Below are 17178 nucleotides of genomic sequence, written 5' to 3'. Positions count from 1 at the left end.
TATTTAATTATTATTGGATTGATGATCAAATTGATTGAACCAAAAAAATTAATTTTCAGACCGGTTTGATTGCCAATCTGATTATTAAAACATTAATAAAATGATGATTTAACTAACACTGTTAATGACAATTAATGGCTCAATGATTAAAATGTTATAACACGTTAACGTAAGTGATTAAAATGTAACATTTCAAATATAAATGATTACAACGTAACATAAAATAAACAAAAGTAATTATTTTGATAGTTTACTCGTAATATTAAGTTGATATTCCCTATTCGTGTGGATATATATCCATATACAAAGTTTCAAATAAAAAAAAAAAAGTTAAACATAATTGCCACTAAAGTTTTGGCTTAGTGATAAAGTTGAAGTTTTGAGAATTTTGAAATTACAAATAACACCATCTTATGTAAATATGAGTTTTGTTTTAAATTTGCTCTAGTTAGTTAGAGTTAAGTCAGTTGTTGAATTCGTTTAGGGTAAATCCATAATTTTATCCGAAAATCAAAATTGAATTATAAAATTTTGGGCTTCACCAATTTTAAATTGATTAAATAAAAATCTTTTCATTTTAAAGGCTGGAAGTGGAAGGTTACTATATATAAATTTTTAGTTTCATTAACTATAAAGTGACTAAAAAGTGATTTTTCATTTTTGGGAAGCTCAATGCTCGTGCCTACCACTTGTATTCGTCTTTGAATAAATTATTCAGTTAATTGCATATAATGATTGTTTGTATTGAAACTATTATAATTTCAAACCTATCTATGGATTACAATTATATTTTTTATTTGGAAGAAATTATCTAAAAGAGTATATTAGTAAGGCTGAAATATAAAAAGTAAAAACCTTAATAATTGTAAGTTCAATAAAAAAATGCAGAAAATCTTCATAGATTCATAAAATTCTTTAATTTGAAATCTTTTTATTTATTTCCTCTGTAAAGAATATTTGATTTTATTTTCTTCTTTGAAAAAAAAGCAACAAAATCATTGTTACATCTGCAAACCACTTTTTTTTTAAAAAATATTTTTATAATCAAAAATGAATTTACCTTATATATAAATATTTCATACATTTTGGGATTTTAGTGATCCCAAAGGATTTCATTTCTAAACATTTTATATTTGTGATGTAATTTATATTTTAATTTAATAATCGTTAAAATAATTTTAGAACTAATTATTTTTATTTTTAAAATTTTCTAATTAAATATTAATGAATAAAAATTGAAAATGAAAATAAATAGAATAATAAGTTTGAAACTTTGAATATATATTTTTTTTCAAATTAAGTTCACATTCAAAGGTCATCATGGTTTAAATCAAATCATGGTTGTACAAGCTAAACTCATTTCAATAATTTGGTTTCAATTATTATCAAAGTTAGTCCAATTTTATAAAAAAAAAATTAAAATGCTAATTTTCAATTAAATTATTTTAAATTTTTAAACAGGGATAATTTAATTTAATATATATTTTTATATTAATATTTTTGTATACTTAATTAAAATTGTACATAAATTGTATTAAAAATAGGGATTGGAAATTTTGCATAAAAATGAGAAACCCTAAATTTTGAAAGTTGGATAAATTTTAATGGAAGTTTCCTACCAATTTTCAATACAATTGGCCCACAAGTGCTCCATTGAAAATAAGCAAACCATTCTGTCAAAATTCAAACAAAAACAAACAAACCATGGAAAATTTATGGTTTCAAATTACTCCTTTAAATATCTTAGCTCACGAATTTGACTCTCTGTTTATGTTAGCACGTGTTTGACTCATAAAATATTTAATTTTAATTAAATTATTTTCTTTCACTATCAAAGGTTTTAATGGAAAATTTAAGGGGCTGAGATCTTCGCCAATCTTCTAGCTACACCTAAAGGTGAGTATTCAATTGAGTCAAGTTGACGAATCCTATTATTTATACTGAATATTGTATTTATATAAACCGATTATTTAACTAGTAGACTAATTATAAGATTATTTAATTACATAAACAAATATAATAGTTTTACCTTTTAACTTAATGAGTAAACATTTATCAAAATACCGTAGTTTTACCTTTTAACTTAATAGTTTTGACTTTTAATTTTAGAAAAGATAAACATTTATCAAAACGACATAGTTTTGCCTTTTCTTATTCGGATTTTTCGATAACTCGAATTGTGTAATTCATATTCGAGTTAAACTGAAAAACTTAAATTTTTTATTCAAATTGATCCAAATAACTTCATTAACTCAAACAGCTCGAACTACTTAATTTAAAATTTGAATTTTTTATTACGCTTTTCGAATCGAATCGAATCGAATCAAATTGTACTTACCCTTAACTATACCCTTTGCTTAAATCCATTTTACATTTATTATTAATAAATATTAAATTATATCAACAAATAAAATATTAACAATATATCAATCTTGCTTTCAGGGAAAGGAAAAACCTTACTCAAACATTAATTTCAACCTACGGCGGGACTCATCACCCAACTTGTGGTTGATTCTAGGCATATTATTAGAATTAGATTAAATGAATTGAATTGTAAATCGGTTCATATAATTGAATAATTTAAATTAAATCGCTCAAAATAAAAAAAATAAAAAAATCAGAAATTAAGACAAAGGAATTGATGATTGAATTGTTTCAAACAGTTTATAATTTTTTTTAATTTTAATTGCTTATTTAATTATTCTTAAAACAAGAATGGAGCAAAATTTTAAAACATTGACTTCTTCTTATTACATGGCTTGTTATAGTCAAGACAATGATATTGACTCTAACATTTTATTGTAAATGTTGTAGTAGGTCTCTTTATCATCTTTACTTAAAACTGTTTAATTCTCTGTTATGCAATTAAGATATATTTATAATATAAACATTTTTAATGTTTGATTTTATTTTCAAAAATAAAAAATAAAAAGTCAAAATGTATGTACATTGCTAATATCTCATTTCCTTTAAAAAAATATATATATATTTGGAATCTTCACATGTAGTTTACTAAAATATTCCTATTGTGAAAGGCAAGACCTACTGAATTTATGATTGATGTATTTAAAATATATCAACCAATCAAATAATATATATTCATTAAAATAATCTTTTTTTTATTTGCTGCCATAATCTGGTCATTCAATAATAAATTGAATAATATGAAGTTTCCTTCTCAAAAATTACAAAATATATCTCATAATTAATTTGTGTATTTGAAATAAATGTATGATAAGAGAACATTTGGTAACTTTTCAATTTAGTTCCTAAACTTTTTTAGTCTATATTAGTCTTAAAATGTTAAATTTAGTCATTGTGATAACGTGACACTTTGAGATTATAACGTAATTATAATTTACAAGTGGTGATATGATGCGACATTTGAGTATCACATTATCACAGAAAAAATTGAAAAAATTGTCAAGTTGTAGAACTAAATAATATTTTACTACTCAAATTTAATAAAAGTCAGTTAATAATGTTACTAATAGACTAAATTATTAGCATTAAAAGCAGAGGGAGTAAATTTTAAATGTCTAAAAAGTACAAAGATTGAGGCATAATTAAACCACTAGCAAAATATCTTTTTCTCTCTCATATTTTCTTAATATTTGTTCCCAATTTCTACCGTATTTTAAAACTATATATGGGATTATTACACACCGTCATATCTATATATAATAAATAAAATAGACGGTCATAAAATATAAACCCATATTTCAAGTACAAATGTATAATGATTTTTTTTAATAATTTCGTTCCAGATTATGATAATATCTATTTTTTACATTAATATTTAAAAATGTTTATAATTTCACTTCAATTTATAAGTAGAAAGATAATATATTTCAACATATTCAATTTTATATCATCTTGTATTGATAATAATATTCATATCAATCACTCAATTAACCTATCCTATAAAATTAAAAAAATAAAATAAATAATAGACGTGCATGAAAAAGTCTGAAACAGTGGCCCCATGTAGAATCGAAAAGGCCATAAAATTAAAATAGAAGTTTGATTAACTTTGCCTTAACCACTAATCAAAAGGGTCAACACCCCATCTTTATTATTATTTTTTAAAATAAAAATAAAAAATAGGAAAAACAAAAGCACCATCTTTGCTTGTTGTCCAATTCAAAAATCAACCTAGAAGATCCGCAAGATTCTGTATGAAAATCTCCCCCCGATCTTATTTGCCTTTCCAAACTGTCAGATATCCCATCAATGGCTTCCCCTTTTATTAACTCACCCCATCTACCCCTTTCCCTTCATCTTTTCCATTTCCCTCCTTGTTCTTTTTCTGGGTTTTTGTTTTGAATCATAACAACAATCATGGGTATGGCTATTGATCGTGATGACACCCAGTTTCATGTTCTTGCTGTTGATGATAGTCTCATTGATAGGAAGCTCATTGAAAGGCTCCTCAAGACTTCCTCTTTCCAAGGTTGGTCTCTCTCTTTTTCTTTTCTTTTCTTTTTTTTTTATGGTATTTAGCAATTTAAGTCCTTATACATATGTGTTTGCAGTTACTGCTGTGGATTCTGGAAGTAAAGCATTGGAGTTTCTTGGATTGAATAATAATGATGCTGATGATGATGAAGAATATGAACAAAGGGATTCAAACACTGAATCTGTTTCGTCTGATGAAGATCAAGATCATCAAGATTTGGGATTGGGGGTGAATTTGATTATCACTGATTATTGTATGCCTGGGATGACTGGCTATGATCTTTTGAAAAAGATCAAAAAATCTTCATCTTTCAAAGACATACCAGTTGTCATCATGTCTTCTGAGAATATCCCATCGAGAATCAACAGATGTTTGGAAGATGGAGCTGAAGAATTCTTTTTGAAACCAGTTCAATTATCTGATGTAAACAAGCTCAGGCCTCACCTGATGAAAGGAAGATCTAAAGACATTGATTCCTCTCATAAAACAACATCCACTCGTTTGATTACCTCTGGAAATTAATTGGTCTAATCTTTTTATTGGTTTTTTGAGATTAACTTTATCGGGAAAATTTTCTTTTATTTTCTCTCCTTTTTGGTCCTTTTTTTTTTTTTTCCTTTCATCTCTATGCTTATACAGATTCGGTGTATATGATTTTAGTTTCATTTGAAAGCAAGAATCATATTTCCAATGTAAATTATCATAAGGAAAAACATAACTCAATTTTGTTTAGATTATCCTCACTGATCAAATCCTAAAATCTCGGTTTTGGATTTTTTTTTCTCAAAAATAGAGAAAGAGTTGGAGAGATAGAGATGTGTGATCCACATAATCAGAGTTAAATCCGGATTTTCCATTAAAAAGTTATTAGTTTGCTAATCATTTGAAGCCTAATTTCATGTCCAAATAAGATCGTACCTTTCCATCAAAAGAAAAGAACATTCCTTATCTGAAAGATACATTTGTGTGGTCATATTTTAACAAATTCTTGCAAACAGGCCTAAAATTGCGAACACAAATGTTCTAATGTGGTGATTGCAACTAGAAGCTCCTTCTTTTATTTAATCTTTAAATTTTTACATACAACTCAATTATCTAAATACCATTTTAATTAAGGATGAACAATATCCAAAATCATTAAATTACTAATTATGTAATAATTGAAAATCATATTCTCTTTAAATGGAAATCTAAACAAATCGTCACATCGATTTAAATATAAGATATGTTTTTAATTTATTGATGGCTACTAAACCACTATATTGGTAATCAAATAATCATTGAAAGCTCTTTAGCGAATTTAAAAAGAAATTTAATATCTTATTAATTTAAATAAAAATTTTAAATAATTCAAGAATTATTTTATAACTTTTGAAGTTAAGTGATAAAAATATAAATTTATTAATAGTTTAGTAACTGTAAAGATAGTTTTCTCTTGATTTAATGATAAGCGAATTTATTGGTAAAAGTACCATGACAATCCTTATACTAAAAGTCAGATTGTATTTTGCTCCTTTCACTCAAAAAATAAGCAAATTAGTCCCAATACATTAGATCAACCCATCATTCTATTAAAATTTCATTTATTTTTATTGTTAAAAACTAATTCTTGTACATGTCAACATGAAATATACATGGCACATCAAATATCCATATTTGATTATTCTGTTAGTCACACCAGTTTTTAACAATTTGATATAGATGTTTTCATTGAAAAATAATATCAAATAAGGAATAGGAATTAGAGTTTTACATTTATTTAATTTATTTAGGAGTTTTAGTTTTACTAGGTTTTTTATAAATTTAAATTAGAAATTCTATTAGGACTTTAAATTAGGAAATAGATTAGGACTTTCCCTTTGTAATTAACAGCCTATAAAAAAGCTGCCAATATGAGATAAAGTTAGCAGTTTATTTTTATCACAAACGTTAGTTTGGGAAAGGGATTCAGTCAAGGACGAATCTACCTTTTGAGTAACCATAGATCGAAGCAAGAACTCTTTCTCATCTAGACCTGTAACTAGATCCTACGCCAATGCGCATAACAACTTGGTATCAGAGCTAACTGTCATGGATGACGAAAAAACTTTAACAACCAAGTTAGAGACATTCATGGAACAAATGGCTACAAGGCAACAAGCATTAGAGGAGCAGATGGCGATGTTATCTCTTTCGGTCCAAAAGACAACGAAAGGGAATTCAAAAAAAAATAATAAAGAACAGGGCAACAGTGGAGCCAGGAAAAGAAATTCAGATTCGCAACACGGTAGGGGCATGGTGCCACAATAGTCTAAGATGAAATTTGCCACTTATGATGGTGTTGGAGATCCTTTAGAATGGTTAAAAAGATGCGAAATTTTTTTTGGCAATCAACGGACCAACGAAGAAGACAAAGTCGGCCTAGCTTCATTCCATCTCTCAGGAGAGGCGCAATTGTGGTTTGATCAAATCAAAAAAGAGGAGGTAAATCTAGATTGGGAACGCTTCAGAGAGTCATGTCAAGCTTGGGCCAACTATTAGTAATAACCCCTTAGGAGAACTTGCAAACCTGAGACAAACTGGGACAGTAGTAGAATATCAACCCAATTTCAATCACTACTTGCTAGGACTACTGATCTTAAACCTCAACAACAAGTAAACCATTTTACTGCTGGATTGGTAGAGGAACTTAGAATTGATATTGAGATGCAACAACCGAGAAACCTTGGAGTTGTAATGAATATGGCTCGAGCTTTGGAACGTAAACAAAAAGTCTTTTCCAAGATGTTATCTCAAACCAATCTAAACTGGTCAGCTTCCCAAAACGCTGGTAACACTTTAATTATTCCAACAACTAAGAGCTTTGCAAAGGGAGGAGGACAAACAAAGAAACCAATGGGGAATAACAACAAAATAAGTTCTTCCGCACCATTTATCAAGAGATTGACACGAGCAGAAGTGGCGGAAAGAAGGGCTAAAGGCTTGTGTTATAATTGTGACGAGTCTTACTCCATGAGACATAGATGTAAAAAGTTATTTTGGATAGAAGTATCAGATATTGAAGATGAGCAAGATGATGCTGTAGATGATCTTGAAATTTCTTTACATACCATTAGAGGAACTTGCAATTGATCTACTATGCAACTAACAGCAAAGGTGTCAGGAAAAACAGTGATAGTTCTCATTAATTCAGGCAGTACACAACTTTCTACGTGAAGGTCTAGTGCCAAGATTGGGACTAAAAATACATAAGAAATTTAGGCTGCAAGTATGTGTGGCAAATGGCGAACGGGTTCCTAGCATAAGCATTTGTAAATTAGTACAGTTTGTTGTAGCGAATGACAACTTTCAAGCTAATTTTTATACAATACCATTAGAAGGGTTCGATATGATTTTAGGGGTTAAATGGTTATGTACCCTTGGTCTAATTTTATGGGATTCCAGCTCCTTAACTATGCAATTTGCAGTAACAAAACTAAGATACTATGGCAAAGGCAGCACCAGATGAAGTTCCACGACTTAGTTTGATACAAGGACAGGATTTAACTAATATAATATTGGATAAACTCTTGGTAGAATTTGCACATTTATTCTAAATGTAACAATTGTATAACTCTTAAACCAGGAACGGGACCAATTGTAGTCAGGCCTTATCAATATCCACATTTTCAAAAGGATGAAATTGAGAAGCAGTATGATCAAATGTTACAACAAGTAATCATTCGACCCAATAGATCACCATTCTCTTCTCCAGTACTCTTGGTAAAGAAACATGGGTCATAACGTTTTTGTATTGATTATTGAGAGCTTAATGCTTGCACTGTTAAAGACAAATATCTGATTCCTGTAGTGAATGAATTGTTAGACGAACTTCATGGGGCAAAATATTTTACAAAATTGGATTTACAGTCGGGATATTTTCAAATTAGAATGGCAACTACAGATATGGAAAAGACAGCCTTCCGAACCCACCATGGACACTTTAAATTTCGTCATGCCATTTGGGTTTACCAATGCTCCTTCCACATTTCAGAGTTTAATATATGACATTTTCCGCCCTTACTTGCGTAAGTTTGTTTTAGTCTTCTTTGATGACATATTAATTTATAGCAAAACATGGACTGAACTTATGCATCATGTAAGATTAGTTTTTGAACTTTTATGGGATAACATGTTGTTCTTACAAAAAATCCAAGTGTTTCTTTGGAGAGTATCAGATAACCTTCATCGGTCCATGGTGAAGGAGTCAAGGTTGATCACACTAAAATTAAAAATGTCATCGATTGGCCAACTCCTAAAACTACCAAGGCTCTACGAAGCTTTCTTGGGCTGACAGGATATTACAGAAAATTCATCAAGAATTATGGACAAATGGTTGCACCCTTGACATCTCTTCTAAAGAAAAATGTTTTCAACTGGAATAAGAAAGCTGATGTTGCTTTCACCCAATTAAAACTTCTCTTTCAGCAGCCCCAGTCTTGCAATTACCCAACTTTGATGAGGAATTTGTGGTAGAATGTGATGCTTCGAACAACGGATTTAGAGCCATACTGCAACAAAAGGGACACCCCATTACCTTTTTCAGTTGCAAGATTGCAGATCAACACCTTAAGTTAGCTGCCTACAAACGTGAATTAATTGGTTTGGCAAAGGTAGTGACTCATAGACGGCCCTATCTTTAGGGAAGGCACTTCCTCATCCGTACTGATCACTTCAGTCTTAAGTACTTGTTAGACCAACGACTTACGACATCCCTACAACAGCATTGGATCAGCAAGTTAATGGGGTTTGATTTTTGAATGGAGTATAAAGCAGAAAAGTTGAATAGAGCTGTAGATGCTTTATCTAGAAAAGACGAAGACTTACCAAACCTCATGATTGTTTCATTCCCTCAAGTTGAAATTCTTAAAACCATCAAACAAGAAATAAAAGCTTCCCCAGAATTATCACAACTCCAACAAAGAATTCTACAAGGAAAATTGGGGTCTGATTGGGTCGCACAAGATAGGTTGATTTTCTTCAAAGGGAGGTTGTACATTTTACCTACTTCACCAATTATTCCCACTATTATTTCCTCTATACATGTTATGGCACATGAAGGGGGATTGAAAACATTGCATCATCTTCGTCAAGATTTTTTTTGGAAAGGAATAAAGCTTGCAACCTCAGAATTTGTGCAACATTGTTTAGTATGCCAACGCCACAAATGGAAAAATTTAAAGCTTGCAGGTTTACTTCAACCTCTTCCAATAACACAACACGTTTGGGCTAATATCTCTATAGATTTCGTTGAAGGTCTACAAAAAGTAAAAGGGAAATCGATACTTATGGTGGTTGTAGACAGACTATCAAAGTACGCTCATTTTTTACCCTTGTCCCATCCGTTTGCTACTATATATGTTGCTACCGTCTTCTTTGTATAGGTTTTTCGACTTCATGGCTTGCCGGAATTCATTGTTTCGGATCGTGATAAAGTTTTCCTCAGCTTGTTTTGGAAGGAATTATTTCGTCAAAATGGTTCTAAGCTCGCTTTTTCTTCAGCATACCATCCCCAATCTGATGGTCAAACAGAAGTGGTTAACCAAACAATAAAAATGTACCTACAATGCCTCTCTAGTGATCGTCCACGACAGTGGATCGATTGGGTTCCATGGGTTGAGTATTGCTACAACACCTCATATCACACTGCCCTAAAAGCCACCCTTTCCAATTAGTATACGGTACGGATCCACCTCGACTTCTCTCCTATTCAGCTGGTTCTACAAGGATTGAAGCTGTGGATAAGGCTTTACAAGATAGGGATGCACTTTTACAGAATGCTCGGGATAGACCCTTGCAAGCTCAGCAACGAATGAAGAACGCTTATGATTTGAGGCACGAAAAGTTGAATTTTAAAGCCGGGGATTGGGTTTGGTTACGGCTTCAACAATATCAACAATTGACGACAACTAAACAGAAGCATCACAAGTTGTTGCCAAAATATTTTAGTCCTTTTAAGGACTTGAACAAAATAGGAACAGTGGCCTATCAGCTTGAATTACCTACAGGCAGCAGAATACATGATATATTCCATGTTTCTTTCCTCAAAGAATACAAAGGACCTCAACCAGATGCGGTAGGAGACTTACCTTTAGTATATGACGGAAAGGCCTTGCCTACTCCACAAGCTATTATTAATACCTGGCTTAATTGAGGTCATCGGGAACTCGGGAACTATTAGTGCAATGGGCAGGATGTCCTCAAGAAGATGCCACTTGGGAACCAATTGATAGTTTTCGAGCAACTTATCCTGAATTTGAGCTCGAGGACAAGCTCAACTCCGAGAGGGAGAGTAATGATATAGATGTTTTCATTGGAAAACAATATCAAAGAAGGAATAGGAATTATAGTTTTACATTTATTTAATTTCTTTAAGAGTTTTAGTTTTACTAGGTTTTTTATAAACTTTAAATTAAGAATTCTATTAGGACTTTAAATTAAGAATTAGATTAGGACTTTCCCTTTGTAATTAAAGGCCTATAAAAAGGCTGCCAATATGAAATAAAGTAGGCAATTTATTTTTATCGCAAACGTTAGTTTGAGAAAAGGGTTCAGTCAAAGACGAATCTGCCTTTTAAATAACCATAGGTTGAAATAAGAATTCTTTCTCATCTAGACCTGTGACTAGATCCTACGCCAAGGCGCATAACACAATTATAAATGAATAAAACAAAAAATTTAATTTTCTCTTTGATCTAAGATTTTGCCCATTTTTTGAGTAGATGAGACAAAACGCAATTTGACTCCAACTACCGGAGCCTCATGGTACTTTTCTTGGTTTTATTTTTATCGGCTGATTGAACAAAATAAACCAATTATTTTCTTTCTCTTTCGTTCAGTTGCTCAGGAACCAATCACTCAAAATGCTCTAATAATGCACAACAATATGCTAAAAAATCAAAAAATAAAAACAGCAATTAGGAAGATTCAAAAGGAATTGTTTTTTCCTCAACAAACTAGTAGTAAATTAGCATTGACATAATGATAACCAAAGACAATTGTTTTGTCAATTTAAATCTGGACACATCCAACAAATCAAAATTTTCATGCATGGACTATGATGTTCAAACTAATTCATCTTACTGATTAGGTCATTGATTTCATCTCCGCGGTTTCCGGCATCTCCGCCTTCTTTGTACGGTTGTTTCTTCCCTTTGATTAATCCATCTTCCGGCTTGCTCAGCATAAGGGGTCCCATAAAATGAATAACCTCCTTGAAATGTGGACCGACATTAGCGATTTCGTGCACAATATCTTCTATGCATATGATTCCATGCTTTCCCAATGTCTGAAAAAGACCAAGCATTATACACTTTCGTACAAGGTTAAGTCGGAACTTCTTCCTTAGATTCAGTTAAGACAATTACGATACCTGTTCGATGATATTATTATCAGTCAGAGGAACCGCTTTCTTGTCAATCCTTGCATAGCCCTTCTTGTAAATCAGCTCCTTCATGTTCTTAAGATTAGGATATCTGCATAAAACAATCTTAGCAAGATAAATTGACGGCTTAAATGGCAACTTTAAGTTAAAGAAACAAAAGTACGAGCCATTGGAAATCGAACATAACCCTTATTAAATAGCTTAAGATTATAGTTAATGAAGATTTGGCCCTATGCCTACAACAGTTGTAAACCTCTATCATTTCCCAAAGTAAAGCCCGTTTCATACATGACGTCCATAGTTTCCAAAATGCCAAATAAATTTAAGATCATTTGTGTGAAATGCCGGCAATTAAATGAAACCTGGCTATAAGCAATGATTATATATCCTCTATATGAAGATGTTGGTAATTAAATGAAACTAGGCATTGATAAAACAATGATATGCATACAGTAGAGGATGAAAATAATCAACATACATGAGTTTTCATCTTATTTGATTCACAATTTTATATTAACTAGAAGAAAGAATAAACAAACTCGAAAGGAAAAAAGATTGCCTCCATACCCATATGTAACATAGGGCTCCACCTTTTGTAGCATTTCCATCACACCCTCAGTTGCCTTCACAAAGACACCACTGAAAAGTTTCCTCATTCCCAGATTGTATAGGATCTTCCTAGTTTTCGGATGCATATCATTTTTGCTGCAACGAAGGGAATAAAAAAAAAATCAGAGCTGGAAAATATTGGAAGCAGAGATACTGAACAAGACCAAGATGAAAAAGATCACCTACCCTTGTAAACGGATAACGAAAAGCAAGTTTGATCTCAGTTTTGGTATCATCGATTTTGGTCTCTTTGCCCTCTGTTTCATTCTGATCAGGTCCAATTCCTAAACCCCAAAAGTAGAATTAAGATGGCCTTTGCAATAAGTACAACTAAAAGGAGTGTAAATGCAAAATGTTGATCAAGCATACACAAGACTTAATTAGGATTATCATTACTTAAAAACAGAACTTGAAACTCGAGCTTGAGCTCAAGTTCGAACACAAAACAATGTTGAAAACATGTAATGAATTCATATTACATAGAAAACAACAGTTCAAAAACGTCTCTAGGCTCATGAGTTGCTCGAATCAAGTATTAAAGAACCCGACTCGAGTAGTTTCATTCATTTACAGTTACACCCTTTAACATAACCTGGTTAAAGAAAGCAGCAAAGCTTTCACAACAATAATACATTCAATCAGCAGTAAAAACCCATTTAAAAAATACAGTAAACATGATGGATAAGCTAAAGAGACTTAAAATATAGCAATGATTTACCCTGTCTCTGAACTCTTTAATGAATTGTTCGGGTCTTTTGATGTCGGAAACATCAGATTGCTTCTTGCTTTTCTTCGCTCCGTATTTACCCAACTCCAACTGGGTCCTCCTTGTAATAGCTAACTCATCTCTTATTTTCCTTTTCTTCAACACTATCTCCGATACATATGGTAATGGCAGTCCTTCCTCTTCCGTCATCATCTTTCTGTTTCAATATAATTTCTTTTATAAGAAAATTATACGAAAAAAATAGCAGTAAAGCAGAGAAAACCAGAATTTACTAGGTAAACGGCGTTGAAATTGGCGGCACAGCAGGGGAACAACGGTGCAAGTGATTCGATGCGGCGACGTAGAGTTTTGAGAGTTTGGGAGCTGAGTGGCGGCGGCGGCAAAAGAGGTGAGTATTAAAGAGAAGGTATGAAAATAGAAAAAAAGGGTATAAAAGATAAACTGTTAACCTTTAAGGGCATTTGTGTTTTTCGCGTCAAGTTGTGGGTGGGTTATTGGAAAAAATTGTCAAAAACGTCGGTCGCCCCGACCCGGGTTTTGGAAAATTGCGATGGAGGCCCAATACAAACATTTTTATTCAGCCTAGTCCTTAAGGCCCAAGGCCAAGCCTGCTAGGGTTAAAAATCTAGATTTCACAACTCTTACAAATTTTATTTTATTTTTTAAAATTTTATACCGATATTAAGGGTACGTTTGGTTCACTGTAATGGAATAGAGCTGTAATTGAATAGAGCTGTAATCAGTAATTCAACTGTTTGGTTGAATGGAATGGAATAGAACTGTAATAGTATTCTTGTGTTTGGTTGAATGGAATGATGTTGTAATAGCATAAAGAAAAAAACTAAAATGACCAGAATACCTTTAGCAGAATTTTTTTTAGGTAGATGATTATTGTTATTAAGTTTTAATAGGATTATTATTAAAAATAATTTAATAAAATAATAAATAGTTTAACCAGATTTTAACATAATTATTATTAAATATAATTTAATAAAATTCTTAATATAATTATTATTATATGAATTAAAAATCATAATATATAATACTATAAAAATAATATATAATCAACTTTATTATTTTTTAAAAACTGCAATACACATTTAACGTGCTAAAATATCATTAGTGAAACAAATAATTTAATGCTGGATATAATTTTAGATGATCTGGAATTTGCGTTTGCATTGGATGATCAGGAATTTTACTCAATGCGCAACAGCGCTCATCCTCAGTTAAACCTTCTACTTCACATAATGTTGGATATAATTTTAAAGCACTTTCTTGAATGGTCATTTCTAACTTTTGTTGAATTGTTGAATTTGCACTTCGAAGATAATACTCCTACTAATTTCAATGCCAACGGTCCTTATGTTTTCCGCCAATAAAGTTTTTTACTTTATACTGCAAAAAAAAATCTACAAGCAATATTGGTTTTCCCCTAATTTCTTAATATTACCATTCTCACTTACTACGCAAGTCAGAACAAAATCAACAATATTGAAAATAGACACTAAAACTCATTCTAGTTTGCAGAATCTTTTATAACTGTACAATAGTTATGTAAAAACTGATTCACATTTACAAGTGATGATCTTTACACAATTTGTGAAACATTTCAAAGCAAGATTGATTTATTAGAATGTACGATGAGATCCATAAATAAGTTGGTAGTGAATACATCTACCAACCATTTTCATAAGAAGTTGCATTGCCTTTGAGGTATAGTTGTTTCGAAGCAACCCCCGAATCATTACATTATAACAACAACGATTAGGCGAACAGTCATTATCTCCCATGCTCCCAAAAAACCTATATGCTTCATCTGGCAATCCCTCTTTACACAGTCCATTAATCATTACACCATATTTGTAAACATTTAATTTTAAACCACTGTCTGAGAGTTGACGAAATAATTCCTTGGCAACTTCAATATGCCTAGCTTTGCACAGCCCATCAATTAGGATAGTATATGGGACAATATCAAGTTCCAACCCACTGTTTTGCATTGCTTGAAAAAATTTCAATGCCTCTTTGAAATTACCTGTTTTAAATAAGCCATCCAGCAAAATCAAACAAGTCACTCGATTTGGAACTTGTCCAGAAGCAAGTATCTTTCTAAACAGTTCACATGCAGTTGAAACTCTCCCTAATTGAAACATACTTTGCATTAGAGTGTTTTGTGTGACTATATTCAGAAGGGTCTATTTTGAGATATTTCATGAAAGAGTTCCATTGCTTCATCTAGCCTTTTACCTTTGCAATATCTATTTATCATCGTGCTGTAAGTAACTATATAGGTGCACAACCCTTTTCAATCATCAACTGTAAAACTCTTCTAACTTTATCCATTTCATTCTGCATGCAGTGACCATTAACTAATGCATCATAGGTAACAACATTAGACTCAATGCCTTGCTTTCTCATCATGTCAATGGTCTCACAGCTTTAGAAATCATTCCTTCCTTGCAAAGTGCATCAATCAATATAGTATATGTGACAATATTTAGTGAAATATTGTTATCCACCATTTCATTCAAAAGCCTTGTTGCCTCCTCTTGTTGGCTCGAATCACACATACCATGAATTAAGCAACTATAAGTAATGATATTTGGTTTAATGCCTTTAACCTTCATTTCAGATAAGAGATCAAGAGCCTCCTTTAACAACCCATCCTTACAAACAGTCAAGGATGGTACTATATGCTACAATATTGGTTCAAAACCTCTGCCTTTCATCAGCCTTAGAAACCCAACAGTTCTATCAGTATTACCGCTCTTACACAACCCCTAAAGTATTGTACTGTAAACAATCAAATCAGGTTGATACCCTCTTTTAGTCATTTCATCGAATATACTAACGACCTCAGAAATCTTACTTTGATTACAAAACCCATCAATCAAATTTGAAAAAGTTACAGCACTAAGTTCAACACCTAACTTTAGCCCCAAAACAGAAAACCCAAAATCAATTCGACCTAATTGACAAAAGCAATTAATCAAGATGTTCAAAGAATAAAAATTACAGGAAACGCCTACTAAATCGATCTGTCTATGCATAGAAACAATAATGGCATAATGTTTCATCCTAAAAATGGCTCCTAATAATTTATTAAATTACACAATTGAAGGTTTTGGGTACTTGAGTATCATCTTATTGAACAAAATTAAAGCATCATCAACAATATCGAAGCGATAATCTTTTTTTTCCCTTTCCTCTAACAGGCATCGGTTTCTTACTTAAGGCTTTGATGTGGGTAGCAATGTTGTTTGAAGAAGAAAAAGAGTAGAAATTAGAAAGATGGCTTCCACCATTAACAATTGAACAAAGAATAAAAGAAGAAGGAAGCTTACCTATATCTTGAATCTATGCAAAATGGAAAAACAAGAGCTTAGCTTGAAAATGAAACCACAAATGGCGTCGGCACTAACACAAAATGGAAAAACAAGAGCTGAGCTTGAAAAAAAAAATTTACCCGTGAACCGAGGGAAAAGATGATGGTTGTAGTGCTTCTTCATTCTCTAGTTAGTGGTGAGGGCAAAAATTGAAAAAGGGCAATTTTTTTTTTTTACTTTACATGGGAATGAATAGCTATTCAGTGTTGAGGGAAGAGAATCACTATTCAGCCTTTTCAGCCTTTTCCTGTAATACACTCTGAATAGATTCAGGCTATAATAGCATTACAGCCAACTAAACTAATGTTTGGTGGTGGGCCCGCCGAATTAGGCTAGAATTTATTTATAAGCCGCCCAACCAAAAATGCTGTAAGCTTACCACTTATTATTAAGGAAACTAACTTGTTCGATAATTTTTTAAAAAAACAATCTAATTAAAAATTAAAATTTTAATATAGGTTGGTGCAAAAAGCTCTCAAGTTTTTTTAAAAAATTAATTAAGTTCCTATCTTTTTTTTTTTTACTCAGTTGGGTACTTGAACATTCAAAATGTATAAAAAATATCCTTGAACTTTTTCAAAAAAAAGTAATT

General features: G+C 31.5%; 3 protein-coding genes across 3 annotated transcripts; 1 reads left to right on the top strand and 2 right to left on the bottom strand.

The window, feature by feature from the left end:
• Positions 1 to 4056: 4056 nt before the first annotated feature.
• LOC108488454 (two-component response regulator ORR10-like) lies at positions 4057 to 5191 on the top strand. The gene is made up of 2 exons (XM_017792732.2): positions 4057 to 4453; positions 4536 to 5191. The coding sequence occupies exons 1-2, from the start codon at positions 4342 to 4344 to the stop codon at positions 4979 to 4981; spliced, it is 558 nt and encodes a 185-aa protein (XP_017648221.1). The 5' UTR covers positions 4057 to 4341; the 3' UTR covers positions 4982 to 5191.
• Positions 5192 to 11414: 6223 nt separating this feature from the next.
• On the bottom strand, positions 11415 to 13634 carry LOC108487460 (60S ribosomal protein L7-1-like). Its single transcript, XM_017791814.2, has 6 exons — positions 13470 to 13634; positions 13189 to 13393; positions 12657 to 12754; positions 12429 to 12566; positions 11850 to 11952; positions 11415 to 11765 (listed from the first exon to the last, which is right to left on the bottom strand). The coding sequence occupies exons 2-6, from the start codon at positions 13387 to 13389 to the stop codon at positions 11547 to 11549; spliced, it is 759 nt and encodes a 252-aa protein (XP_017647303.1). The 5' UTR covers positions 13390 to 13393; positions 13470 to 13634; the 3' UTR covers positions 11415 to 11546.
• Positions 13635 to 14705: 1071 nt separating this feature from the next.
• On the bottom strand, positions 14706 to 16856 carry LOC128282294 (putative pentatricopeptide repeat-containing protein At1g12700, mitochondrial). The gene is made up of 2 exons (XM_053020444.1): positions 16667 to 16856; positions 14706 to 15235 (listed from the first exon to the last, which is right to left on the bottom strand). The coding sequence occupies exons 1-2, from the start codon at positions 16707 to 16709 to the stop codon at positions 14829 to 14831; spliced, it is 450 nt and encodes a 149-aa protein (XP_052876404.1). The 5' UTR covers positions 16710 to 16856; the 3' UTR covers positions 14706 to 14828.
• Positions 16857 to 17178: the final 322 nt, after the last annotated feature.

The sequence above is a fragment of the Gossypium arboreum genome, chromosome 10 (assembly GCF_025698485.1).
Source record: "Gossypium arboreum isolate Shixiya-1 chromosome 10, ASM2569848v2, whole genome shotgun sequence".
Taxonomy (NCBI): Eukaryota; Viridiplantae; Streptophyta; class Magnoliopsida; order Malvales; family Malvaceae; genus Gossypium; species Gossypium arboreum.
This window is presented reverse-complemented; position numbering and strand designations above follow the sequence as displayed.